The sequence below is a fragment of the Zea mays genome, chromosome 5, assembly GCF_902167145.1.
Source record: "Zea mays cultivar B73 chromosome 5, Zm-B73-REFERENCE-NAM-5.0, whole genome shotgun sequence".
NCBI classification, from domain to species: domain Eukaryota; kingdom Viridiplantae; phylum Streptophyta; class Magnoliopsida; order Poales; family Poaceae; genus Zea; species Zea mays.
The window spans coordinates 144183124-144210197 of record NC_050100.1 but is presented as its reverse complement, the minus strand read 5'-3'; the positions used below and the strand labels follow the sequence as shown (position 1 = coordinate 144210197).

The window sequence follows — 27074 nt, the reverse complement described above, 5'->3', positions numbered from 1 at the left end:
TGGTCACTTGTTTTTTATTCCTATAGGATACAAAAAACAAGGCAACATAAATGAATCAATTTTTCTCTTCGCCCTTTAATTATCTCTTCTCAAAGAGATTAAAGGTAGAAGATTAGAGGGGTAAATAGTGAATGAAGGAAGGAATAAAAACATGAAAGTATAACGAACAACTCATCTTGGATATACAGATATAATTCTTCTTCGTTTCTCTATTAACAACAAAGTAATTACAGTTATACCTTCGACTTTTCAGAAAGCGATATGAAAGTAAACAAACAGAACATTTTTATAGGCAGAGCAATTTGACTAATCTTCGCCGAAAAGCTCCCTCTATATATTTATGGTATTGTTCCTCTATTTATAGTCGTGGAGTACAACTTCGTGAAAATTACAACCATGTCTTCAGACCTATACATATGAACTATGAAATCAACCAAGGGTATTGTCGTCTTTTCTCCTTGCAGTCTTATTGATCAAGCTTTGATGATTTCCCCTTGCTCTCGCTGGCTCTTTCGTTATGCTTTTATGTCACTGAACTGAAGCTTGTAGCTTCGTCTTCACGATTGTAATCACCACAGGCCACATGCCATCTCCAAATGAAGGCATCCTTAGGCAATTATCCTGTTATATCTAAAATAGATTTCACAAATAAATGTTTTAAGGACCTTCAGCTGAGGAGAGCTCCACAGACATACCCCTTTAATTTTGAGCTAAATTCCACCAATTCCTAGGTGGGCCACTACATGCTATTAGAGAACGCATATTGATTGTCTTGATAATTGGTATAAGAGCAAGTGTAATAAGATAATATAAGTGTAATGTATAAGTTGTCACATTAAATTTATGTTGAGACGGAGAGAATGTTAAGACGGAGGACAGAAAAGATAAATAAGCTATAAACTCATAGAAAACCAACACTTCAACTCGAAGAAAATAAGATGCACCATATGTTAATGGTTTTATATGTAAGACTAATAGTATACGAGTAAATTGCTAGATTTTTTATATGAGTGATATGATAGTAGCCTATAACTAGGGGTGGTAATGATTCATGGTCCAAATAGTTTTTCACGATTTTTTGACCTTTAATTAATTTTAGTTAAAAATAAATAGAAATAGAGCTCGATCTAAATACGATGTAATCCTTAAATAAACTTTATAGTGTAAAATTTAAAGACTAACTCCACCCTTACATATAATAACTAGCAACCTGCTAAATTATTAGCCATCCTCTAACGTTGTTTTCCAACAGCTTAACAACACCATTATGCGATATGTGACCTACTTTTGGGGAAAAAAAAGAAACATATCTACGCCTATGTTCATATTCTCCTCCAAACATAAAAAGAAAGGCAACGAGATAATGCCGTCCCACATGGCATGGGACCACCCGTCATTTTCACAAGCAACCTTGAACTGAAGCGAAAGTGGCGAACCCGGAGGGCATATCTGGCATTCCTAATTCTTGTAGGCCCTTGCTTACGAGCGCAGCCACCCAATAGCAACCACAGCTGAGGCTGCGGCCTCTGTGCCATCCAGGGGTCGGCATCAGCCTCTCTCCCTCGCTCTCTCTGACTCGTCGCGGCATAAACAAACAAACCAAACAAAGCAAAGCAAAGGCAAAACCCCACCTCCACCACACCTCGTCGTTTGCTTTTCCTCGGTGCGGGCGGTGCGGCACAAGCCCCCAGACCGGTTGCCTCCATTACTGAGCTGTGCGTGCGTGGTGGCTGTCTGCCTTGTGGCGGCGCCGGTCATGGTGATGGTGGAGATGGACGGTGGCGTGGGAGGAGGAGGAGGAGGAGGGCAGACGCCGGCGCCACGGCGGTGGCGCCTGGCGGACGAGCGGTGTGACCTGCGCGCCATGGAGACGGACTACGTGCGGCGGTTTCACCGGCACGAGCCCCGCGAACACCAGTGCTCCTCCGCCGTCGCCAAGCACATCAAGGCGCCCGTCCACCTCGTGAGCGCCTGCCTCTCAACCTCCCTCTCGCGTGCCGCTGAATCAAATATCAATCTCCGCTATTGCTTGCTGCCGCTATGCTTTTTCTCCGTGCCGTGCTGTATGTATCCACGTTCCATGGCGGCGAGCAGGGTGTTCGTGCCGTTGCCCAGTCGATCCGCCGCAGAGACATCGTTTCCACCGGTTATTGGTTTCTCCTTTTGTTTGGCCCCGGCCCGCCCGCCCGCCCGCCGGTTTCGGATTGGTGATGCGCTGCTCCTTGATTAGGAAAGACGCCGACTTGTTACGAGTCAGCGAGTCACCCACTCGTTTGGCCCGTTTCTTCTCAGTTGGGAACATGGATGCCTGATTTGGAGAGAGAGAGGCCGTCTTCAACCGGCCCTGCTCGTTTCTCTTATCGCCCCTTCTTTTTTTTTTCACGCGATTGGTTGGGCGGATCCATTGCTGTGCTGATTGCTCGGAGGACGGACCCACGTCGCTTTCGCTCAAAGCTAAGATTTCCATCTCCTGCCAAGAAGCCTGTGAATTTTTTCCTGCATCCTTCGTCCGTCCAGCTTTTGCTCCAGACTGAGGCTTTCTCTAAGAGATGAACATGGGGGATGCATGATTGGTGGCAAAGGCAAATAATGCACACAAAGCCTCGAGGATTTTTAATGCGCCTTTTCTGTACCTCATCTCACGTGGGAAGATGCTTCCCCCACGGCCCACCCCCACCTCGAGATCCCCGCTGAATCTGCTTTTTGCCAGATTATTTTGGGGTTTCAATCTAGGTGTTCATGCATTGGAGTTTTCTTGCTTTATTCTGCGAGTATAATTGAGATTGCGGTGGTGGAGGGAGATATATATATGCCTTCACTTCAACTCCACTCCTTTGGATGTGGGTTCAGCACAGCACTTGCCAGGAGATTAGATGCAGACTAGTATTCTTACCCCCAAAAAAATATCAGCTTTTGCAGAAGTATTGGATGCACGGAGTTGATTATTTCAAAGGAAATCATCATTTTTGTCCGACTTTCCAGCACAAGTTATTAGCATATTCCAAAAGGATGCTGCCTCATATTTCCAACTGTGAATATGCATATACACAGTCCATAGCAACCTCAAGGCTCTAGGCCTCATTTTATAGTAGTTTACTGTGTACCTCTGATTAGAAGAGCTGTCATATTCTTCGATCGTGTTTAGTTGACTTGTACACCGTTCCTGCCGTTTTCCTGTGATAATTTGTGGCCATCAATCAGCTGTGCATTAATAGGACAGCTTGATCGATCGAATGCACAGTTAGCCGGTTAGGGTGTCTTTATGTAGCACTCTTAATACTACTTAATTAATACTTAATACCGCGACCTGTTTCTGTCTGTTGGAACCTTTATTTCTTCGATGGTTACATGAGTGGGGATTGATCTTGGTCACCAGCTTAATCATTACAATTGGTATCTGATCAAGTAATTATCTCCTCAGGTCTGGTCTCTAGTGAGGCGGTTTGATCAACCACAGCTTTTCAAGCCCTTTGTGAGCCGGTGTGAAATGAAGGGCAACATTGAGATTGGCAGTGTCAGGGAGGTTAATGTAAAGTCTGGGCTGCCAGCCACAAGAAGCACGGAGAGGCTGGAACTGTTAGATGACAATGAGCACATACTCAGCGTCAGATTTGTTGGAGGTGATCACAGGCTGCAGGTATGTTTTGTTCTTGATCTATACCGTTCATCTTACATAGAGAGTTCCTTCTGTTAAGGCTGGCTTGGTTGTGGGTTCCAATTCCCACATGCATGTGGGCTTCTTGAATTGGTATCTCGCATCATTCAAAATCCACTACTACAGAAAGTGGTTTTAACTCTAAAAGAGTCTTTGGTGACTAAAGTGGATGCTTTAGCACTGATTTTTCACACCAATCAGTATAAAAGGTCCATGGGACCATAACTATTACTAACCAGTGCTATTTCTCATTTTAGTAATAGTACTAACGAGTACTATTACTAACGAGTCATCACCTACGTTCATCTAGCTATATATCACAGATTTGTTATTGGCCTAACCACCTCTGTGGTACTTATTTTGCATTCAGTAAAGCTCTAGTAAAACTGGTCTTGTTCTTTGCCGCATGTCGTAACATGTAAGCATTGAAATACATGCCATGATTAATCCTTTTCTAACGTTTATTAATTAGTTCAGTGATGAATGGTCAAACTGTGTGCACATGACTGGTTGATTCCCAGTATTTTCCTTTGACAACTTTTCCTCGAGTAGGGCGATGTAGTAAGCGAACCTGTGTTACTTGCAACCGGAGTATGCTTGAAACAATTGACAGGTGTGCTGTGCTGGGCGTCCATTGTTGTGCTCTGCTCCACTCACCAAATAATAAACGATAAAAGAAATACAATCTGCTCATGCGCAAACAATGGTGGGCTTACTTCATTATACATAGATTAGTGCTCTACTACTGCAAAGCACCTAGGCTCGCGCTCAATCCATAGTGGTTGAACATGACGCGAGATATTTTCCACCTCATCCTGGAGCGCACACACTGCCAGATGCATCTTGACGTGCTGCCGTCCTCAAGTGACACAGCAGCCCCAACAAACTGTTGTCGTCTAACCAAAGAACAAGCAGCCATTGTTGTTATGCGCTGGGAGGCTTAATTGGGTGGACTAACAAGCATGGCAGCACTGACTTGCCATCCTTTGACCTTACATGACGGACGATTCATTGCATGAGGACCCCCAGTCACTTTGCTTGCTCTCATCAGCCAGTTGATGCATGGCAACAAGTGGCCATGGTCACATGCATTGCACTTGGATATACATAATGGATGGATGCCACTTGTGGCTTGTCCGAATCCAAACCCAAGGTTGGTTGGAAGGACGCCAGCGGCATGCATATGCGCTGGCTAGTCTAATACATCTGCTGCTTATTGTGCCCGCAGAACTACTCGTCCATCCTCACCGTCCACCCCGAGGTCATCGACGGCCGACCGGGGACGCTCGTGATCGAGTCCTTCGTGGTGGACGTCCCCGACGGCAACACCAAGGACGAGACCTGCTACTTCGTGGAGGCCCTGCTCAAGTGCAACCTCAAGTCGCTCGCGGAGGTGTCCGAGCGACAGGTCGTCAAGGATCAAACGGAGCCCCTTGACCGGTGATGGGGGAGATACATACATACATGTCGAACGATATGTTCGGATCACTGCATTGCATTGCTTACGATGTGCAGAGCTAATCTTCAACGGAGCCCCTAGGTTCCTGGAGAAAAGAGCTTTGAGGGACTGCTACTGCTACTGCTATGCCGCGTCGTTCAAAGTTAAGTTTCCTCCTTGCGATTGTGTTTGCTGTCCTTTTCTCCGGCGTTGTACGTCGCACAAGGAGAAGGACAGGCAGAATATGATGTGCTATTGTAGTATTGAAAAATGAAAGGAAAAAAAGAACTGTGAGGCTCTGAACATCTTCATTCCCATGGTCAATGTGTGGACTTGAGGGTTTCTCTGTAATTAGATTCGCTCTAGATTGCCAACCCCCCCCTTCCCCCTTCCTGTTTTCTTTTTTTATTGTGTGTGTTGTGTAAATACATGTTCCTAGTGTATAATTAATTCTCTATGGGTTTGTTTGGCTACTCTAGTATTCACCCCAATACACATGGGTTGAGGGAGATTGTGGTGTAAATTAAACTAATTTACATCACAATCCTCTTCAACCCATGTGTATTGAGATAAATTACTAGAATATTCAAACATAGCCTAGAGGGTTGTCCATGAGCATTGTTATTAAAGCATTAAAACGATATGAACCACTTTTTTAACATTTAAACATTAAAACGTCTTTTCCTAAAAGTTTAAATATAGAATAAGTTCATATATAAGTTAGGTACTTGAGTTCACAAAACAAATAGCATAAAAGGAAATAGATCAAGTTCAACCACACAAGTTACAACTTGTATCTGTAATCAGTAATCATCATCCAATTCATCAATATCAAGACCATGAGCATCCACACCTTGATCATCACCATCTTTTCCACTATTGCTTCACTATATGAACCTGGGTGCTTCACTGTCAGAACTCAGAAACTGAAAACATAAACCTGAGCGCTGGCTGCTGGAGGATGGCAGAGGGGTGAGGGGGCAGAGCAGAGGAGAGGATGGAGGCTGCTGGAGGATGACTCGAACTGGAGGGGGGGCGACAGGGGTAGGTGACGATGGTTGGAGGAGATGGATGTGGGTGGCGATGACGCTGGAGGAGAGGTAGTCAGTGGTAGGAGGACCTGGTGTAGAGGATGTGTTAGCAGAATCAGCAGAAAAAACGAAGTAGATCAACCAACAAATCACAGAGCACGGCACAGATATACGTGGAAAACCCTTCATTGCGAACGAAAAAACCATGGGCACTAGCCAGACGAAACCTTCAATATATGTGGAGTGTTTACAGAACACCGTCTGTAGACAGCGGCTTACAAGAGTTTACCCTACGCGGAGATGTTCAGATCACTGCATTGCATTGCTTACGATGTGCAGAGCTATTCTTCAATGGAGCCCCTAGGTTCCTAGAGAAAAGAGCTTTGAGGGACTGCTACTGCTACTGCTATGCCGCGTCGTTCAAAGTTAAGTTTCCTCCTTGCGATTGTGTTTGTTGTCCTTTTCTCCGGCGTTGTACGTCGCACAAGGAGAAGGACAGGCAGAATATGATGTGCTATTGTAGTATTGAAAAATGAAAGGAAAAAAAAGAACTGTGAGGCCCTGAACATCTTCATTCCCATGGTCAATGTGTGGACTTGAGGGTTTCTCTGTAATTAGATTCGCTCTTGATTGCCCCCCTCTTCCTTTTTTTTGTGTGTTGTGTAAATACATGTTCCTGGTGTATAATTAATTCCCTAGGGGTTTGTTTGACTACTCTAGTATTCACCTCAATACACATGTGTTGAGGGGGATTGTAGTGTAAATTAAACTAATTTACACTCTAATTCCCTTCAACCCATATGTATTGGCATAAATACTAGAGTATCCAAACATAGCCTAGAGGGTCATGCATGAGCATTGTTATTAAAGCGGTAAAACGGTAAAACAATATGAACCACCTTTTTAACGTTTAAATGCTAAAACATCTTTTCATAAAAGCTCAAATATAGAATAAGTTCATACATAAGTTGGGTACACAAAACAAATAGCATAAAAGGAAATAGATCAAGTTCAACCATACAAGTTACAACTTGTATCTATGATTAGTAACCATCATCCAACTCATCAATATCAAGACCACGAGCATCTACACCTTGATCATCACCATCTTTTCCACTATTGCTTCACTATTCGAACTTGGGTGCTTCACTGTCAGAACTCATAAACTGAAAACATGAACCTGGGCGCTTGCTGCTGGAGGATGGCGAAGGGGGGAGGGGGCAGAGGAGAGGGGAGGCTGGAGGATGACTCGAACCGGAGGGAGGGCGACATGGGCAGGTGACGATGGTTGGAGGATATGGATGTGGGCGGCGGTGACGCTGGAGGAGAGGTAGTCGGCGCTAGGAGGACCTGGAGGAGAGGATGTGTTAGCAGAATCAGCAAGAAATACAAAGTAGATCAACCAACAAATCATGGAGCACTACACATATTTACGTGGAAAACCCTTCAATGCGAAGAGAAAAACCACGGGCACCAGCCAGACGAAACCTTCACTATATGTGGAGTGTTTACAGAACGTCGTCTGTAGACAGTGGCTTACAAGAGTTTACCCTATGGAGAGTTCTCCTATAATAACAGTTATCAGACCAGTTTGAGGATGTCCCCGTTTGAGACATTATATGGAAGGAAGTGTAGAACCTCGTTTTATTGGGATCAGACTAGTGAAAGACAGTTCTTTGGACCAGAGATTATCCAAGAAGCAGAAGAACAAGTTCGAATAATCAGGGAGAACCTGAGAACTGCACAGTCAATGCAGAAAAGTTATGTGGACACCCGAAGAAGACCGTTAGAGTTTGGGGGAAGGTGATCATGTGTACCTGAAGGTGTCACCAATTCGGGGTATAAGGAGATTTAAAGTCAAAGGAAAATTGTCCCCTTGTTTTATTGGACCCTTCAAAATCCTAAAGCGAGTTGGGCAAGCAGTGGCGGAGCACCTGTTATGGCCAACTATGGCTTTAGCCATACCTAAAAATCATGTTTGGTGTAGTGGTAAGTTCATATTGCTTGCAATCACACGTTCCAGGTTCAAGTCCTATGTGTTGCATCATGTTGTTTTTCTTTTTTTGCCCTTCTTCAGCCATACCTCATTATTATTTTATCCTCCACCACTATGGGCAAGTGGCCTATCAACTGGAATTACCTAGTCACCTAGCAGATGTACATGATGTATTTCATGTATCCCAGTTGATGAAATGTCTCAGAGTTCTGAAAGAGCAACTGCCAATGGAAGAATTCAGTGTGCAAGATGATATGACCTACACGGAGTATCCTATCAAGATCATAGATACCCTAACCCGAGTCACCAGGAACAAAGTGATCAAGATGTGCAAGGTACAATGGAGTCATCACGGAGAAGACGAAGCCCCCTGGGAATGGGAAGGTGAATTGCAAACAGAGTTTCCCCACGTTTTTCCTAGTCCGTCAAAATCTCGAAGTCGAGATTTTTTAGGGGGTAGGATTTGTAAACCCTAGAGTGGGATTATAAGACGAGTTATTCAAGAAATTATACTAGAGTGATTTTGATTATGTGTTTCATTATTGGAGCATATCTCTTTTTTATAAAATAAATACAAAATGAAATGAAATGAAATAAAATAAATTTATTACATCATGCTGGTATTTTTGTTATGCACTAAATGTGTTTGTGGAATTAAAAAAACAAACAAACTTGAACTTGGAAGTTGAGAACTTAAATAGAAAAGGAAATATGGAATCAGGAAATAGGAAAGAAAAAAAAGAAGAAAAACAAAAAGGGTCGGTTAGGAAGGGCTCTTTGCTCCGGTCGAACCAAGGGAAGAAACCACCTCGCGACCCAGTTTGCCTCCACGCTCAGCAGAGGGTTGGTGCCGACAGGCGGGGCCCGCCTGCTAGGCCTTCAACGTGGACGTGCGCCTTGGAGGTGCTGACATGTTGGGACCACTCGTGTAACGCCCTGAATTTGGGGGTAGAATTTTTTCTTCTTTTTACTCACCAAATTCAGGTGTTACTCTTTTTTCTTTTCCCGTTTCGCTCCTTCTTCCCAATTTCAAAGCAATATAACGAATGGTGTCTGTGTCATGTGTAAACAAAACCTAAGTTGACAGGAGTGTTGCATCATGCTGAATCATATTTCTTTGTCTGATTTCGTGCTTGATCGCGTGTGTTGCCTAGTTTCGTTTCGGGATTTTGCTCGCGGATCGATCTTCCGATCTGTGGTTGTGCGTGCCGCGGGATTTTAACCCACGGTGCGGCCCAGCCTGGCCCGGCCCAGCTCGGCGCGCGCGCCACTGGCGCCCCCTGCCCTCCCCATGCGCGCCCCCTCCCCCTGATCTCTTTCTCTCATTTGATTTCTCCCGCGCAACAACTTCTCTCTCTCTCCCATCTCTCTCCCTCTCCACGTGGTGCCCTAGGGTTTGGAGACGGTGATCGCCAGAGTTTTGATCCCCGAGGTGAGCTCTCCCTCTCCCTCTCCATCTCCCTCTCTCTCCCTCCCCCTCCCTTTCTTCCTCCCTGTGTGGCCCCTGCTCGCGCGCCCCGCGCCCTGTCGCGCCCTCGGCCGTGCCCCCGACCGCGCCCTCACGCGCCCCTGCCCGCGCCCGTGCCCGTGCCCTGGCGGCCTCGCGCCCCGCGCGCCTGCACGGTTTGCGTGCCCTCGGCACGCGCAGCGTGCTCTTGCGCGTGCGACCGTAGTCGCGCTGCGTTCAACTCTCGTCTTAATCCATTTTAATTTTAATTTAGTTAATGTGCTGCGTCGCGCGCTTCGTCGCGCGACGAGTCATTCTAAATCCGTTTTTATTAATGTGCTGTGTCGCGCGTTTCGTCGCGCGACGTTTTAGTTTGAATTCGTCTTTATTAATGTGCTGTGTCGCGCGCTTCATCACGCGACGATTCATTTTAAATTCATATTTATTAAGGTGCTGTGTCGCACGCCTCGACGCGCGACAATTCGTTTAAAATTCAGTTCAGTTGATGTAAGTCGTCGTGCGCTTCGTCGCGCGACGCTTAACGTTTATTCATAATCAATGCAGGAGTCTCGTTGCGCGCTCTGTCGCGCGACGAATCGTTTATTTCTTAATTCAATTTAAATGTTGCGTCGCACGTGTCGCCGTGCGACCATTTCCTTTAATTCACCTTTATCTGCTTATAATGATTAAATGTGGAGCATAACCTTACTTTATGCTAAACGCAGTGGCCAAATTAATACCCTTCTGTTTAAACGAGTAGTTTAATTTATAATTGTGTAACGTGATCGCTTCTCGACTATAGACTCGACCGTTATTTCCTCTTTCTTGCTTACCCGTAATTGCGAGCCCTGCATCGAACGTTTGTTTGACTATTGCATTCCATTGTATGGTGTACTGTTCTTTTGTATTAAATGTGTGGAATGTATGTTTGAACTCGTATAGATAACGGTCAGTTGGAGGAGTTCGAAGAACTCTCAAGGGAAGACCCTGAGCAGCAGCTGGTTGGTGGAGGCAAGTGTCCCTTGACCTATCTTTATCCTATACATTCTATAATTCACTTCCCGCATTTACACAGTTATACTTAAGGATTGACTAGCTTTTGTTATCCATGTCCTTGGTTACCTATTTGGGTTGGATTATTATTGTTTAGCTTTATGCTAGTGCTTAACATTAATTAATGAACATGATGAGATTTATCAATGATACACTATTTCCCTTCTTTATTATGATATACTTGTGGCATTTAAGGGGACTCGAGCGGTTTCTCGAGTGCCTCTCCGTAAGGACCTGTTCGTTGGATGACCACCCGGGAAAACAATGCAACCATGAGGGTGGAATGAGACGCCCTTAGCTTAATAATTAGAGGAACCGGGGTGTAGTTCGCTTAGCCGTCGTGCCGTTAATGGGGCTCGGTGTATGCGGCTCGCTCTGCCAAGGTTGGTTCGCCCCTTGGGGAGGAGTGCGGTGCATTTAGAAAACCTAACGGGCGGCTACAGCCCTAGGGAATCTTTGTAAAGGCTACGTAGTGATACCCTACTGGGTCACCTTGGTAGTGATCAATGGAGAATCATGATCTCCGGGCAGAAAGGGAATCACGGGTTGTTGGTAAAGTGCGCAACTTCTGCATAGTGTATGAAAACTGATATATCAGCAGTGCTCGCGGTTATGAGCGGCCAAGGGAGCTCCATTGATTAGTGGCACTTGATCAGAGATGTTCGGACTACAGGTGGTGATGAGAGTGTTGGTTTTGGCATTGACTCTGATGATGGTAAGTGGTATTCTTTTCGTTTGGAAAGGGTACGTTTGGGTTAATAACGTGGGTTAACTCTAAAACTTAGCTTCCTCTACTAGTAATAATAATCTAACCAACTAAAAGCAACTGCTTGACTTACCCCCACAAAAAGCTAGTCCACTACAGCCAAACAGGATACTTGCTGAGTATGTTGATGTGTACTCACCCTTGCTCTACACACTAAACGCCCTCTTTCCCTAGGTTGTCCGCATTGCAACCACTGCTCAGGAGAAGATGAAGCCGTGGAAGGAGACTTCCAGGAGTTCCAAGACTACGACGAGTTCTAGGCGTGGGTTAGTGGCAACCCCCAGTCGGCTGCCTGTGAAGGCCGCGTGTATCTACGTTTTGTTTTTCGCACTTTGATTATTGTAAAGACTATGTGGATGTCTCAGACATATGATGTAATCGACTATTATTACCCTTTTATGTTATTATTTGAGCACTGTGTGATGATGTCCAGTTATGTAACTATTGTGTACGTGAATTGATGATCCTGGCACGTACATGGTTCGCATTCGGTTTGCCTTCTAAAACCGGGTGTGACATAGGTGGTATCAAAGCCGTGCTGAATGTAGGACCGCTAACCTAGAGTAGAATGGTCATTCTAAGGATTATAGACCCCTATTCTCACCTTGACTTTGGTATCCTTTCAAAAGTTGGTCATATCGACCAAACCTATATTCTACTATATATTATTATACCTTGCTGAAAATTTTGTTTTATTCTAATTCCTCATTTATTTATGGTTTATTACTTGCTAGTCATACTAGTTCTGATCTCACTCTTATGCTTACAGTGTCTTTTGTAGATGGCTCATCTTAGACACACTACACGGAAGTCTGTCATCCCCTTCTTACCCTCTCGTCTCGCTGAGCGTCCGCTTCGCCGTCCGGTGACTGGTCAGTCTAGCCACTTGGAGAGGCTGCACCACCACCTGCACGAGGAGCAGGAGCGTCGACGGCAGGAGCAGCAGGGCTCTTCTTTCTCGCTCCAGCAGGAGATAGAGTCTGGGAGGAGCTGCTCCCCCGTGCTTCCACTAGAGGCGCCCTCTGCACCACCACTAAGCGCCCCAGCCCCTGGAGTAGCTGCTGGAGGAGACCCAGACGACGGAGGTGGCGACAACAGCTCGAGCCACGACATCGACTTTTCTGCCGACCAGGAGTTGGAAGGATGGGTTGCTCGACCCATCACTCGTGACGCTGCTTGCGGGTGTCACTTCCACGACGCGCTCGACGCCCTGCTACGTCGGGCACTCAACCGGCGTACTTGGTCCATCGAGTATCGCTGTGTGGTCTTCCAGCACAGTCGCGGGGTCTACCCGGACCGCTGGGAGGCGACCTGCTTGGTGCGTCGTCCGGAGAACAGTCTCCGGGGTGCGGAGGTCTGCTCAGAGCACTACTCTATCTCTGAGCGGGACTCGGCTGAGGCGGCCATGCAATATGCCGCACGGCGTGCGCTTTCGCACTACTGCTTAGTGCTCGGCGGGGTAGCCGACGATCTCAACCTGAAGTACTACCCCCACCGTCCATCTGGCAGCACATGAGGCGTGATTGTCTCACCTGTTGGCGAGGACAATCCTAGGTTGAGCAGCACAGTCTACCTAGCCATCGTGCTAAACACGGAGCTGGACCATGCACTAGACGAGCTGAGTAGGGCTCGTGCTGATATCGCCCAGCTGCGGGCTGAGCGCGCGGAGCATCGTCACCTGGAGGATGGCTCCCTCGCTCCCGTCGAGACTCAGCACCCGTACCGCTCACCTCAGCGTGGACACCAGTCTTATGGCAACCCCGACTGCAGGACCAAGATAAATTTAGAACCATAGATCATCAGTGTTGGGTCCTGTAATAAATGCTTTATATAGAAGTTTTAGTCTTAGTCTCAGTCTTGCTTTTAGTTAGTATTAGTTAGACAGGGTAGTTTGCTTATCCTGTGCTTTTATGCTTGTTATGATGAACAATGTTGGAGTTGGATCTTTGTAATGACTGTCACCAGAGTGTGGGTATCCCCTGAATTTTGGTTTATCTGTTATATATTAATGAAGTTAGCTGTCTAGTTGGGAAGCCTTTTTATTCCACTCTCCTTTTTATCTGAGAAGCTATGCTGGTCTGTGTTGGAAATCAGTGAAGATGTTCATCTTTCTAGTGCTGTGGAAGATTCTATACTCTTTTCTTATGCTGCAAGCTTGCAAGATCAGTTCTGATGTGTGGTTGCATTCTGCAGATGTCAGAAAACAGGCGCAGAGGAGGAAGGCGTGCTCAGCAGGAGCAGGCAGCACCGTAGGATGAGGCACCCTAGCAACATCAGCTGCCACCCCCGCCCCCGATGTCCATCGAGCAGATGTTCCTAATGCAGACTCAGGCAGTTCAGGCCATCGGCCAGACTCTGGCTACCATTCAGCAGCAGCAGCAGCCACCACCTCAGCCTCAGATGCCTAGGGACAAGCGTGCTGAATTTATGAGAGGTCATCCCCTAGTGTTCGCTCATTCTTCTGACCCCATGGATGCTGAAGACTGGCTGCGCACAGTGGAGTGGTAGTTGCATACCGCTCAGTGTGATGATAGGGAGAAAGTTCTGTATGGTCCCCGTCTGTTGAGAGGAGTAGCCCAGTCCTGGTGGGAGTCTTATCTCGCCACCCATGCCAACCCCGACGCCATCACCTGGGAAGAATTCAGAGATAGTTTCCGTCAGTACCATGTTCCTGCAGGTCTGATGACAGTGAAGGAGGAGTTCCTGGCACAAGCAAGGGTCAATGTCTGTTAGTGAGTACCGAGACAGGTTTCTGCAGCTGTCTCGCTATGCTCCTGAAGATGTCAATACCGACGCCAAGCGGCAGTATCGCTTCCTGAGAGGCTTAGTCGACCCTCTGCAGTATCAGCTGATGAATCATACCATCCCGATATTCCAGCACCTAATTGACAGAGCAATCATGACAGAGAAGAAGTGCAAAGAGATGGAGGATCGCAAGCGTAAGATCAGTGGACCTCAGTCTGGAAGCAGCAATCGCCCTTGTTTCTCGGGCAATCCACCTCAGCAGTTCAGGCAGAACCCTCCTCCACCTCAGCAGCAGCAGTTCTAAAGGCAATATCCTCAGCACCAGCATCAGAATCGCTAGAACAATCAGTCAGGAGAAGGCCAGTTCTAGAGGCAGAATCAACAGGCACCTCGTCTTCCTGCCCCAGCCACCCAGCAGAACAGTCAAGCAGCGCCAGTTCAAGGCGGAAGCAGGGCATGTTTCCACTGTGGAGAGCAGGGTCATTGGCTGATGCAATGTACGAAGAAGGCAGCCCAATAGCAGCCAGGCTCCAATGCCCTAGCAAAGTAGAATGCGCCTCAGCCTGGAGCAGGCAATCGCTCTCAGCCACGCTATAACCATGGGAGACTGAACCACTTAGAGGCTGAAGTAGTTCAGGAGACCCCCGGCATGATAGTAGGTATGTTTCCAGTTGACTCCCATATTGCAGAAGTGTTATTTGATACTGGAGCAACATATTCATTCATTACTGCATCATGGGTAGAAGCACATGATCTTCCAATAACTACCATGCCAACCCCCATTCAAATTGACTCAGCCGGTGGTAGAGTTCGAGCCGATAGCAATTGCTTGAATGTAAGTGTGGAAATAAGGGGGATAGCGTTTCCCGCTAATCTCATAGTAATGAGTACTCAGGGAATAGATGTCATCCTAGGGATGAACTGGCTAGATAAGTATCAGGCAGTTATCAGTTGTGATAAGAGGACAATCAAGTTGATGTCCCCACTAGGAGAGGAAGTGGTGACCGAGTTAGTCCCGCCTGAGCCAAAGAAAGGAAGTTGTTATTAGATGGCTGTTGATAGCAGTGAAGGCGTGAAGCAGATCCACTTGAGATTATCAAGGTTGTGTCCGAGTTCCCAGATGTGTTCCCAAAGGACCTACCAGGTATGCCACCTGAGCTAAAGGTTGAGTTTGCCATAGAGCTTCTTCCTGGAACCGCCTCCATCTTTAAGAGAGCTTATAGAGTATCTGGCCCAGAGTTAGTTGAACTTAAAAAGAAGATCGATGAGCTGTCAGAGAAAGGCTACATCCGGCCAAGCACCTCGCCTTGGGCCGCCCTGTCCTATTCGTGGAGAAGAAAGATGGCACCAGAAGGATGTGTATCGATTATCGAGCTCTGAATGAGGTCACGATCAAGAACAAGTACCCCTTGCCCAGAATAGAAGATCTGTTCGACCAGTTGAGAGGAGCTAGCGTGTTTTCAAAGATAGATCTAAGGTCAGGTTATCATCAGCTCAGAATTCGACCTTCAGACATTCCGAAGACGACATTCATTACCAAGTATGGGTTGTACGAGTTCACTGTGATGTCTTTTGGTCTAACAAATGCACCGGCCTTCTTCATGAATCTGATGAACAGTGTATTCATGGATTATCTTGACAAGTTTGTGGTGGTATTTATTGATGACATTCTTATATATTCTCAAAGCGAAGAAGAGCACGTGAATCATTTGAGGATGGTTTTGCAGAGATTGCGAGAGCACCAGCTATATGCAAAGTTGAGCAAGTGCGAGTTCTGGATTGATGAAGTCCTTTTCTTGTGTCACATAATCAACAAAGACGGATTGACTGTGGATCCAAAGAAAGTGGCAGACATTTTGAACTGGAAAGCGCCAACAGATGCCCGAGGAATCAAGAGCTTCATTGGAATGGCCGAATATTATCGACGATTCATTGAAGGGTTTTCGAAGATTGTGAAACCAATGACAACTTTGCTAGGCAACAAGGTTGAGTTCAAGTGGACCCAGAAATGTCAAGAAGCCTTTGAAGCGTTGAAAGAGAAGTTGACTACAGCGCCTGTCTTAGTCTTGCCTGATGTGCACAAGCCCTTCTCGGTGTATTGCGATGCTTGTTATACTGGTTTGGGATGCGTGTTGATGCAAGAGGGAAGAGTTGTGGCTTACTCGTCTCGACAGCTGAAGCTTCATGAGAAGAATTACCCAATCCATGACCTAGAATTAGCAGCAGTGGTTCACGCACTGAAGACATGGAGGCACTATCTGTATGGCAGAAATGTGATGTTTACACAGACCACAAGAGTCTGAAGTACATATCCACTCAGCCGGAGCTGAATATGAGACAACGAAGATGGTTAGAGTTGATCAAGGACTATGAATTGGAGATTCATTACCATCCAGGCAAAGCAAACGTAGTGGCAGATGCTTTGAGCAGGAAGAGTCAAGTCAATATGATGGTCGCTCATCCGATGCCTTATGAGTTGGCCAAGGAGTTTGACAGGTTGAGCCTTGGATTTCTGAATAATATGCGAGGAGTAACAGTTGAGTTAGAACCCACCCTGGAGCGGGAAATCAAAGAAGCACAGAAGAATGATGAGAAGATCAGTGAAATCTGGCAGCTAATTCTGGAAGGAAGTGGCAAAGATTTTCGAGAAGATGTAGAAGGTGTGATATGGTTCAAAGACCGCTTGTGTGTTCCTAATGTCCAATCCATTCAGGAATTGATCCTCAAGGAAGCTCATGAGATAGCTTATTCGATACACCCTGGAAGTGAGAAGATGTATCAAGATCTGAAGAAGAAATTCTGGTGGTACGGAATGAAGAGGGAAATCGCAGAGCATGTGGCTATGTGTGATAGTTGTCGACGGATCAAGGCAGAGCACCAGAGACCAGCTGGATTGCTACAGCCGCTGCAAATTCCTCAGTGGAAATGGGATGAAATCGGTATGGACTTCATAGTCGGATTGCCTCGCACTCGAGCCGGCTACGATTCCATTTGGGTAGTGGTGGACCGCTTGACCAAGTCAGCCCACTTCATACCCGTCAAGACCAACTACAGCAGTGCAGTATTGGCAGAGTTGTACATGTCTCAGATCGTTTGTCTTCATGGTGTACCAAAGAAGATAGTGTCAGACAGAGGAACACAGTTCACCTCTCATTTCTGGTAGTAGTTGCATGAAGCCTTGGGTACACATCTGAATTTTAGTTCAGCTTATCATCCACAAATAGATGGTCAGACCGAAAGAACTAATCAAATCCTTGAAGACATGTTGAGAGCCTGTGCGTTGCAAGATCAGTCCGGATGGGACAAGAGGTTTCCTTATGCAGAGTTCTCCTATAACAACAGTTACCAGGCCAGGTTGAAGATGTCACCATTTCAGGCGCTTTATGGAAGGCGTTGTAGAACTCCGTTGCAATGGGATCAGCCTGGAGAAAACAAGTGTTTGGGCCGAACATTCTCTTGAAGCTGAAGAGAACATCAAGATGGTTCAGAAGAATCTGAAGATAGCGCAATCAAGGCAGCGAAGCTATGCAGACACAAGAAGAAGAGAGCTGAGTTTCGAAGTTGGAGATTTTGTCTACTTGAAAGTTTCACCTATCAGAGGAGTCAGAAGATTCGGAGTCAAAGGCAAGCTAGCACCCCGCTACATTGGTTCGTATCAGATTCTCGCAAGGCGTGGAGAAGTGGCCTATCAGCTTAGTCTGCCAGAAAATTTGTCTGGTGTGCATGATGTCTTTCATGTGTCTCAGTTGAAGAAGTGTTTGCGTGTGCCAGAAGAGCAGTTGCTAGTGCAGGGTCTCGAAGTCCAAGAAGACTTGACCTATATCTAGAAGCCAACACAAATCATTGAGACTGCAGACAGAGTCACCCGAAGGAAAACAATCAGAATGTGCAAAGTCAGATTGAGTCACCACTTTGAAGAAGAAGCAACCTAGAAGCGTGAAGATGATCTGATGGCCAAGTACCCTGAACTCTTTCCTGGCCAACCTTGAATCTCGAGGGCGAGATTCTTTTAAGGGGCATAGGTTTGTAACGCCCTGAATTTGGGGGTAGAATTTTTTCTTCTTTTTACTCACCAAATTCAGGCGTTACTCTCTTTTCTTTTCCCGTTTCGCTCCTTCTTCCCAATTTGAAAGCAATATAATTACTGGTGTCCGTGTCATGTGTAAACAAAACCTAAGTTGATAGGAGTGTTTCATCATGCAGAATCATATTTCTTCATCTGATTTCGTGCTTGATCGCGTGTGTTGCGTAGTTTCGTTTTGGGATTTTGCTCGCGGATCAATCTTCCGAACTGTAGTTGTGCGTGCCGCGGGATTTTAACCCGCTGTGCGGCCTAGACTGGCCCGGCCCAGCTCGGCCCGCGCGGCTCCGGCGCCCCCTCCCCTCCCCATGAGCGCCCCTCCCCCTGATCTCTTTCTCTCATTTGATTTCTCCCGTGCAACAACTTCTCTATCTCTCCCATCTCACTCCCTCTCCCCGTGGTGCCCTAGGGTTTAGAGACGGTGATTGCCAGAGTTTTGATCCCCGAGGTGAGCTCTCCCTCTCCCTCTCCCTCTCTCTCTCCCTCCCCCTCCCTTTCTTCCTCCATGTGTGGCCCCTGCTCGCGCGCCCGCGCCCGCCGCGCGCCCTCTCTGGCGAGCACCGCGCCCCGGCCTCGCGCCCTGGCCCCGCGCCCCGGCCGTGCCCTGCCGCACCCTGCCGCGCCCCCGGCCGCGCCCCGCCGTGCCCCACCACGTGCCCTGGCCGCGCATTGTCGTGCCCCGCCGCGCGCCCTCGGCCGCGCCCCTGGCCGTGCCCCCAACCGTGCTCGTGCCCGTGCCCTGACGGCCTCGCGCCCCGCGCGCCTGCACGGTTCGCGTGCCATCGGCACGCGCAGCGTGCTCTCGCGCGTGCGACCGTAGTCGCGCTGCGTTCAACTCTCGTCTTAATCCATTTTAATTTTAATTTAGTTAATGTGCTACGTCGCGCGACGAGTCATTCTAAATCCGTTTTTATTAATGTGATGTGTCACGCATTTCGTCGCGCGACGTTTTAGTTTGAATTCGTCTTTATTAATGTGTTGTGTCGCGCGCTTCGTCGCGCGATAATTTATTTTAAATTCATATTTATTAAGGTGCTGTATCCCGCGCCTCGACGCGCGACGATTCGTTTAAAATTCAGTCCAGTTGACGTAAGCCGTCGTGCGCTTCGTCGCGCGACGGTTAACGTTTATTCATAATCAATGCAGGAGTCTCGTTGCGCGCTCTGTCGCGCGACGAATCGTTTATTTCTTAATTCAATTTAAATGCTGCGTCGCGCGTCTCGCCGTGCGACCATTTTCTTTAATTCACCTTTATCTACTTATAATGATTAAATGTGGAGCGTGACCTTACTTTATGCTAAACGCAGTGGCCAAATTAATACCCTTCTATTTAAACGAGTAGTTTAATTTATAATTGTGTAACGTGATCGCTTCTCGACCGTAGACTCAGCCGTTATTTCCTCTTTCTCGCTTACCCGTAATTGCGAGCCCTGCGTCGAACGTGTGTTTGACTATTGCATTCCATTATATGGTGTATTGTTCTTTTGTATTAAATGTGTGGAATGTATGTTTGGACTCGTATAGATAACGGTCAGTTGGAGGAGACCGAAGAACTCGCAGGGGAAGACCCTGAGCAGCAGCTGGTTGGTGGAGGCAAGTGTCCCTTGACCTATCTTTATCCTATACATTCTATAATTCACTTCCCGCATTTACACAGTTATAATTAAGGATTGACTAGCTTTTGTTATCCATGTCCTTGGTTACCTATTTGGGTTGGATTATTATTGTTTAGCTTTATGCTAGTGCTTAACATTAATCAATGAACATGATGATATTTATCAATGATACGCTGTTTCCCTTCTTTATTATGATATACTTGTGGCATTTAAGGGGACTCGAGCGGTTTCTCGAGTGCCTCTCCGTAAGGACCTGTTCGTTGGATGACCACCCGGGAAAACAGTGCAACCATGAGGGTGGAATGAGACGCCCTTAGCTTAATAATTAGAGGAACCGGGGTGTAGTTCGCTTAGCCGTCGTGCCGTTAATGGGGCTCGGTGTATGCGGCTCGCTCTGCCAAGGTTGGTTCGCCCCTTGGGGAGGAGTGCGGTGCATTTAGGAAACCTAACGGGCGGCTACAGCCCCGGGGAATCTTTGTAAAGGCTACGTAGTGATACCCTGCTAGGTCACCTTGGTAGTGATCAATGGAGAGTCATGATCTTCGGGCAGAAAGGGAATCACAGCTTGTGGGTAAAGTGTGCAACCTCTGTAGAGTGTATGAAAACTGATATATCAGCTGTGCTCGCGGTTATGAGCGGCCAAGGGAGCTCCATTGATTAGTGGCACTTGATAAGAGATGTTCGGACTACAGGTGGTGATGAGAGTGTTGGTTTTGGCATTGACTCTGATGATGGTAAGTGGTATTCTTTCCGTTTGGAAAGGGTACGTTTGGGTTAATAACGTGGGTTAACTCTAAAACTTAGCTTTCTCTACTAGTAATAATAATCTGACCAACTAAAAGCAACTGCTTTACTTACCCCCACATAAAGCTAGTCCACTACAGCCAAACAGGATACTTGCTGAGTATGTTGATGTGTACTCACCCTTGCTCTACACACCAAACCCTGAGAGCACCTAGAGGGGGGGTGAATAGGTGATCCTGTAAAATTCAACAACTAATAGCCACAAAACTTGGTTAAGTGTTAGTAGGGCTAAGTAGCGAGCTCTTGCGAACACAAGTATCACAGAAAAACAATCACAAAAGACACGCGAGTTTATCCCGTGGTTTGGCCAAGTATAACACTTGCCTACTCTACATTGTGGCGTCCCAATGGACGAGGGTTGCACTCAACCCCTTTCAAGTGATCCAATGATCAACTTGAATACCACGATATTCTTTGCTTATCTCTTTTCCCGTTCGCGAGGAATCTCCACAAGTTGAAGTCTCTCGCCCTTACAATAAAGATCACGGTGAAAGCACAAGAGTAAGGGTGGGAAGCAACACACACAAATCTGTGGCAATACACACGCACACAAGCCAAGACTTGAGCTCAAAATGAAGCACAACGAGTTCACTACAAGAACGGAGCTCAAATCACTAACACGGTTGATCAAGTGCGCAGAGACGGAGTGTGGAAGACTTAGAATGCTCAAAGTATGCTTGGGTTCACTCCTCCATGCGCCTAGGGGTCCCTTTTATAGCCTCAAGGCAGCTAGGAGCCGTTGGAGGCATTCTTTGAAGGCTAATCTTGCCTTCTGTCGGGTGGCGCACCGGACCGTCCGGTGCGCCACCGGACAACCACTGTTCATGTCCGGTGCGCGATTCCCTTCCTAATCTAGCACAACCGACCGTTGCAGACTTGTGGCAGTTGGCGCACCGGACATTGTTCGGTGCAGACCGGACAGTCCGGTGCCCCCTGCCGACTGTTAGAGCGGGCCACGCGTCGCCCGTGGATTTTACGGCCGACCGTTGCGCTGACGGTCGTTGGCTCACCGGACAGTCCGGTGCACCACTGGACAGTCCGGTGAATTATAGCCGTATGCTGCCGAGGTTTTCTCGAGAGTGGCCAGTTCGCTGGAGCTGGCATGGCGCACCGGACACTATCCGGTGTGCCAAGCCGAGCTGAGTCTTGGCTGCACACAGACACTCTTTTCCAATCCTTTCTTTTCCTGTTTCTAGCACTTAGGTAACTTCATTAGTACACAATAACAAATGTACTAAGTCTAGTAACATACCTTGTAATATGATTTTCACTTCTTCACTCTTCGGCACAAATTTGCACTTAGAGAAAATGTGTTGGGCACTTAATCACCAAAACACTTTAGAAATGGCCCAAAGGCACATTTCCCTTTCAATCTCCCCCTTTTTGGTGATTTATGCCAACAAAAAAAGCAACTAAAAGAAGTGCAACATCAATGCGATTGAGAACAAGAATTGTTTTTGATTCAAATTTGGCATATTTGGATCATACTTTGCCACCACTTGGTTTGTTTTTGAAATCAAACTCATTTTCCTATCTCTAAGTCAAACACACTTGTTTAGCCATAAAGAGAGATATTTCAAGAGTGAAGATGATCAAGATTCAAAAACTCCCCCTTTTCCCATAATCATAGATTCTCCCCACAAGAGACCAAATTTTGACAATAAGAGTATTTTGACAAATCAAAAGTTCTAGCTCTACTATTTTCAAAATTCTCAAGTGGTAGCTGATCCATTTGCTTTGGCCTTAATTTCTCCCGCTTTGGCATTAAGCACCAAAACGGGATCATTTTTTGCCCTTTTAACCCCATTGCCTCACCAAAATTGTCAATTAAGAGCAAAAAGGCAATAAGAGCATAGATATGAACTTGGAGTTAATTACCCTGTCATCGGAGTGGAAGTCTTGCATGGTCCAAGTTCACCTTTCCCTTTCAATGCATCTTTGAGACTAAATCAAATAATCTTAAACACACAGTTAGTCTCAAAGGGTCAAGTTGGAGCACTTCTCCCTCTATATATGTGCATCATTCACACATCGACTTGTGAGGTCCGAGGATCCCTTGCACAACTTGAACACCATAAATAAACAACAAGTCTCATACATTGCATAAAGTAACATGATCAAAGGCATAAAACACATGCATGCTACAGATCAATCCAAGTTACGCGAATCTAAGACATTTAGCTCACTACGCAGCCTGCAAAAGGTTTTCTCATCTAAAGGCTTGGTAAATATATTGGCTAGCTGGTTCTCGGTGCTAATATAGAACACTTCGGTATCTCCCTTTTGCTGGTGGTCTCTCAAAAAGTGATGCCGGATGTCTATGTGCTTAGTGCGGCTGTGTTCAACAGGATTATCCGCCATGCGGATTGCACTCTCATTGTCACATAGGAGTGGGACTTTGCTCAGATTGTAGCCAAAGTCCCTGAGGGTTTGCCTCATCCATAGTAGTTGCACACAACACTGTCCTGTGGCAACATACTCAGCCTCAGCGGTGGATAGGGCAACTGAGGTTTGTTTCTTAGAACTCCAAGACACCAGGGACCTTCCTAGGAATTGGCACGTCCCTGATGTACTCTTCCTATCAACCTTGCATCCAGCATAATCGGAGTCTGAATATCCAATCAAGTCAAACATAGACCCCTTTGGATACCAGATCCCGAAGCAAGGCGTAGCAACTAAATATCTAAGAATTCGCTTAACGGCCACAAGGTGACACTCCCTTGGCTCAGATTGAAATCTAGCACACATGCATACGCTAAGCATAATATCCGGTCTACTAGCACATAAATAAAGCAAAGAACCTATCATAGACCGGTATGCCTTTTGATCAACGGACTTACCTCCTTTGTTGAGGTCAACATGTCCGTCGGTGCCCATTGGTGTCTTCGCGGGCTTGGCGTCCTTCATCCCGAACCGCTTGAGCAAGTCTTGCGTGTACTTCATTTGGGAGATGAAGGTACCGTCCTTGAGTTGCTTCACTTGGAACCCAAGGAAGTAGTTCAACTCTCCCATCATCGACATCTCAAATTTCTGTGTGATCATCCTGCTAAACTCCTCACAAGACTTTTGGTTAGTAGAACCAAATATTATGTCATCGACATAAATTTGGCACACAAATAGGTCACCATCATATGTCTTAGTGAAAAGAGTTGGATCGGCTTTCCTAACCTTGAAAGCATTAGCAATTAGGAAATCTCTAAGGCATTCATATCATGCTCTTGGGGCTTGCTTAAGTCCATAGAGCGCCTTAGAGAGCTTACACACATGATCGGGGTACCGTTCATCCTCAAAGCCAGGGGGCTGCTCCACGTACACCTCCTCCTTGATTGGCCCATTGAGGAAAGCACTCTTTACGTCCATTTGAAACAACCTAAAAGAATGGTGAGCGGCATAGGCTAACAAAATGCAAATAGACTCTAGCCTAGCCACAGGAGCAAAAGTCTCCTCAAAATCCAAACCTGCGACTTGGGCATAACCTTTTGCCACATGTCGAGCCTTGTTTCTTGTTACCACCCCGTGCTCATGTTGCTTGTTGCGGAACACCCACTTGGTTCCCACAACGTTTTGCTTTGGACGTGGCACCAGGCTCCAAACTTCATTTCGCTTGAAGTTGTTGAGCTCCTCCTGCATGGCCAACACCCAGTCCGGATCTTGCAAGGCCTCTTCTACCTTGAAAGGCTCAATAGAAGAGACAAACGAGTAATGCTCACAAAAATTAGCTAATCTTGAGTGAGTGGTTACTCCCTTGCTTATGTCACCCAGAATCTGATCGACGGGATGATTCCTTTGAATTGTCGCTCGGACTTGAGGTTGAGGGGCCAGTGGTGCTTCTTCCTCCATAACTTGTTCTTCTTGTGCTCCCCCTTGATCACACGCCTCTTCTTGATGAACCTGTTCATCATCTTGAGTTGGGAGATGCACCATCGTTGAGGAAGAAGTTTGATCTTGCTCTTGTTGTTCCTATGGTCGCACATCTCCAATCGCCATGGTGCGTATTGATGCCGTTGGAACATCATCTTCATATATATCATCAAGATCAACTTGCTCTCTTGGAGAGCCATTAGTCTCATCAAATACAACGTCGCTAGAGACTTCAACCAAACCCGATGATTTGTTGAAGACTCTATACGCCTTTGTATTTGAGTCATAACCTAGTAAAAACCCTTCTACAGCTTTGGGAGCAAATTTGGAATTTCTACCTTTCTTCACCAAAATGTAACATTTGCTCCCAAATACACGAAAGTATGAGACATTGGGTTTGTTACCAGTAAGAAGTTCATACGAGGCCTTCTTAAGGAGGCGATGAAGGTAGAGCCGGTTTATGGCGTGGCAAGCTGTGTTCACAGCTTCCGACCAAAACCGCTCGGGCGTCTTAAATTCTCCAAGCATCGTCCTCGCCATATCTATAAGCGTCCTGTTCTTCCTCTCTACCACATCGTTTTGCTGTGGTGTGTAGGGAGCGGAGAACTCGTGCTTGATTCCTTCCTCCTCAAGGTACTCCTCCACTTGTAAGTTCTTGAACTCGGACTCATTATCGCTTCTTATCTTTTTCACCTTGAGCTCAAATTCGTTTTGAGCTCTCCTTAGAAAGCGCTTTAGGGTCCCTTGGGTTTCTGATTTATCCTGCAAAAAGAATACCCAAGTGAAGCGGGAAAAATCATCAACAATAACAAGACCATACTTACTTCCCCCGATGCTGTGGTAGGCGACGGGTCCGAAGAGGTCCATATGAAGTAGCTCCAGAGGTCTTGATGTGGTCATCACATTCTTGCTGTGATGAGCACTTCCCACCTGTTTACCTGCTTGACAAGCCGCACAAGGTCTATCTTTTTCGAAAGATACATTGGTTAGACCTAACACATGATCTCCCTTTACAAGTTTATGAAGGTTCTTCATCCCAACATGTGCTAGACGGCGATGCCACAGCCAGCCCATGCTAGTCTTAGCAATTAAGCATGCATCTAGATCGGCCTCCTCCTTCGAAAAATCAACTAAATAGAGTTTGCCGTCTAGTACACCCTTAAAAGCTAATGAACCATCACTCCTTCTAAAGACAGACACATCTACATTGGTAAACAGACAATTATAACCCATATTACATAGTTGACTAACAGACAATAAGTTGTATCCGAGCGATTCAACTAGGAACACATTGGATATGGAATGCTCGGATGAAATAGCTATCTTTCCTAGTCCTTTAACCTTGCCTTGGTTCCCATCTCCAAAGATGATCGAATCTTGGGAATCTTTGTTCTTGACGTATGAGGTGAACATCTTCTTCTCCCCCGTCATGTGGTTTGTGCATCCGCTGTCGATAATCCAGCTTGAGCCCCCGGATGCATAAACCTGCAAGGCAAATTAGGCTTGGGTTTTAGGTACCCAACTCTTGTTGGGTCCTACAAGGTTAGTTACAATAGTCTTTGGGACCCCAATGCAAGTCTTGTCTCCTTTACATTTGGACCCCATCTTTCTAGCAACCACTTTTTCATTTTTACATGAAAGAACATACGTAGTGTTGCAAGCATGAAAGACAGAGGTAGGTTTATTACACATTTTCCTAGGCCTACCATTAAAATTGGAACTTGAAGCAATCATGGCATGTGAATCAAAAGCATTATAACTCTTATTATAACGAGAACTTCTAGAAAATTTTCTATCATTATACATGAAAGCATGATTCTTTTGATTACTACTAGCCATAGGGGCCTTCCCTTTCTCCTTGTTGGGAATGGGAGCCCTTTGGCTTGTTAGGTTCTTGACTTCCTTTCGAAAGCCAAGTCCATCCTTAATTAAGGGATGTCTACCAACGGTGTAGGCATCCCTAGCAAATTTTAACTTATCAAAGTCATTTTTTGCAAGTCTTAAGTTGGGCATTAAGACTTGCCACTTCACCATTTAATTTTGTAATAGAAGTAAGGTGCTCAACACATGCATCAACATCAAAATCATTACACCTATTACAAATGACAACATGCTCTACACAAGAACTAGATTTATTAACTACTTCTAGCTTAGCATTTAAATCATCATTAATACTCTTTAAGCTAGACACAGTTTCATGACAAGCAGATAATTCTGAAGAAAGCATTTCATTCCTCTTAACCTCTAAAGCAAGAGACTTTTGCACACTTACAACCTTATCATGCTCTTCATATAAAATATCCTCTTGCTTTTTTAAAAGTCTATTCTTTTCATTTAAAGCATCAATCAATTCATTGATTTTATCTACTTTAGTTCTATCTAAACCTTTGAATAAGCTTGTGTAATCTACTTCATCATCACTAGAGTAATCATCACTTGAAGTAGTATACTTAGGGGTATCTCGAGCGCTTACCTTTTTCTCCTTTGCCATGAGGCAGGTGTGGTGCTCGTTGGGGAAGAGAGACGACTTGTTGAAGGCCGAAGCGGCGAGTCCTTTGTCGTCGGAGTCGGACGAAGAGCA

At 46.1% G+C, this 27074-nt stretch overlaps 1 protein-coding gene across 3 annotated transcripts; it reads left to right on the top strand.

The window, feature by feature from the left end:
- The first annotated feature begins 780 nt into the window (after positions 1–780).
- LOC100274679 (uncharacterized) lies at positions 781–11890 on the top strand. 3 transcript variants are annotated; one of them, XM_035967851.1, is made up of 4 exons: positions 781–1963; positions 3422–3637; positions 10510–10578; positions 11561–11890. In XM_035967851.1, the coding sequence occupies exons 1-4, from the start codon at positions 1757–1759 to the stop codon at positions 11720–11722; spliced, it is 654 nt and encodes a 217-aa protein (XP_035823744.1). In that variant the 5' UTR covers positions 781–1756; the 3' UTR covers positions 11723–11890. The 3 variants fall into 3 exon arrangements, with proteins under 3 accessions (XP_035823744.1, XP_035823745.1, NP_001336882.1); XM_035967852.1 differs by lacking the exon at positions 10510–10578 and having other exon boundaries at positions 11561–11885; NM_001349953.1 differs by lacking the exons at positions 10510–10578; positions 11561–11890 and adding an exon at positions 4884–5394 and having other exon boundaries at positions 1609–1963.
- The last annotated feature ends 15184 nt before the right edge of the window (positions 11891–27074 follow it).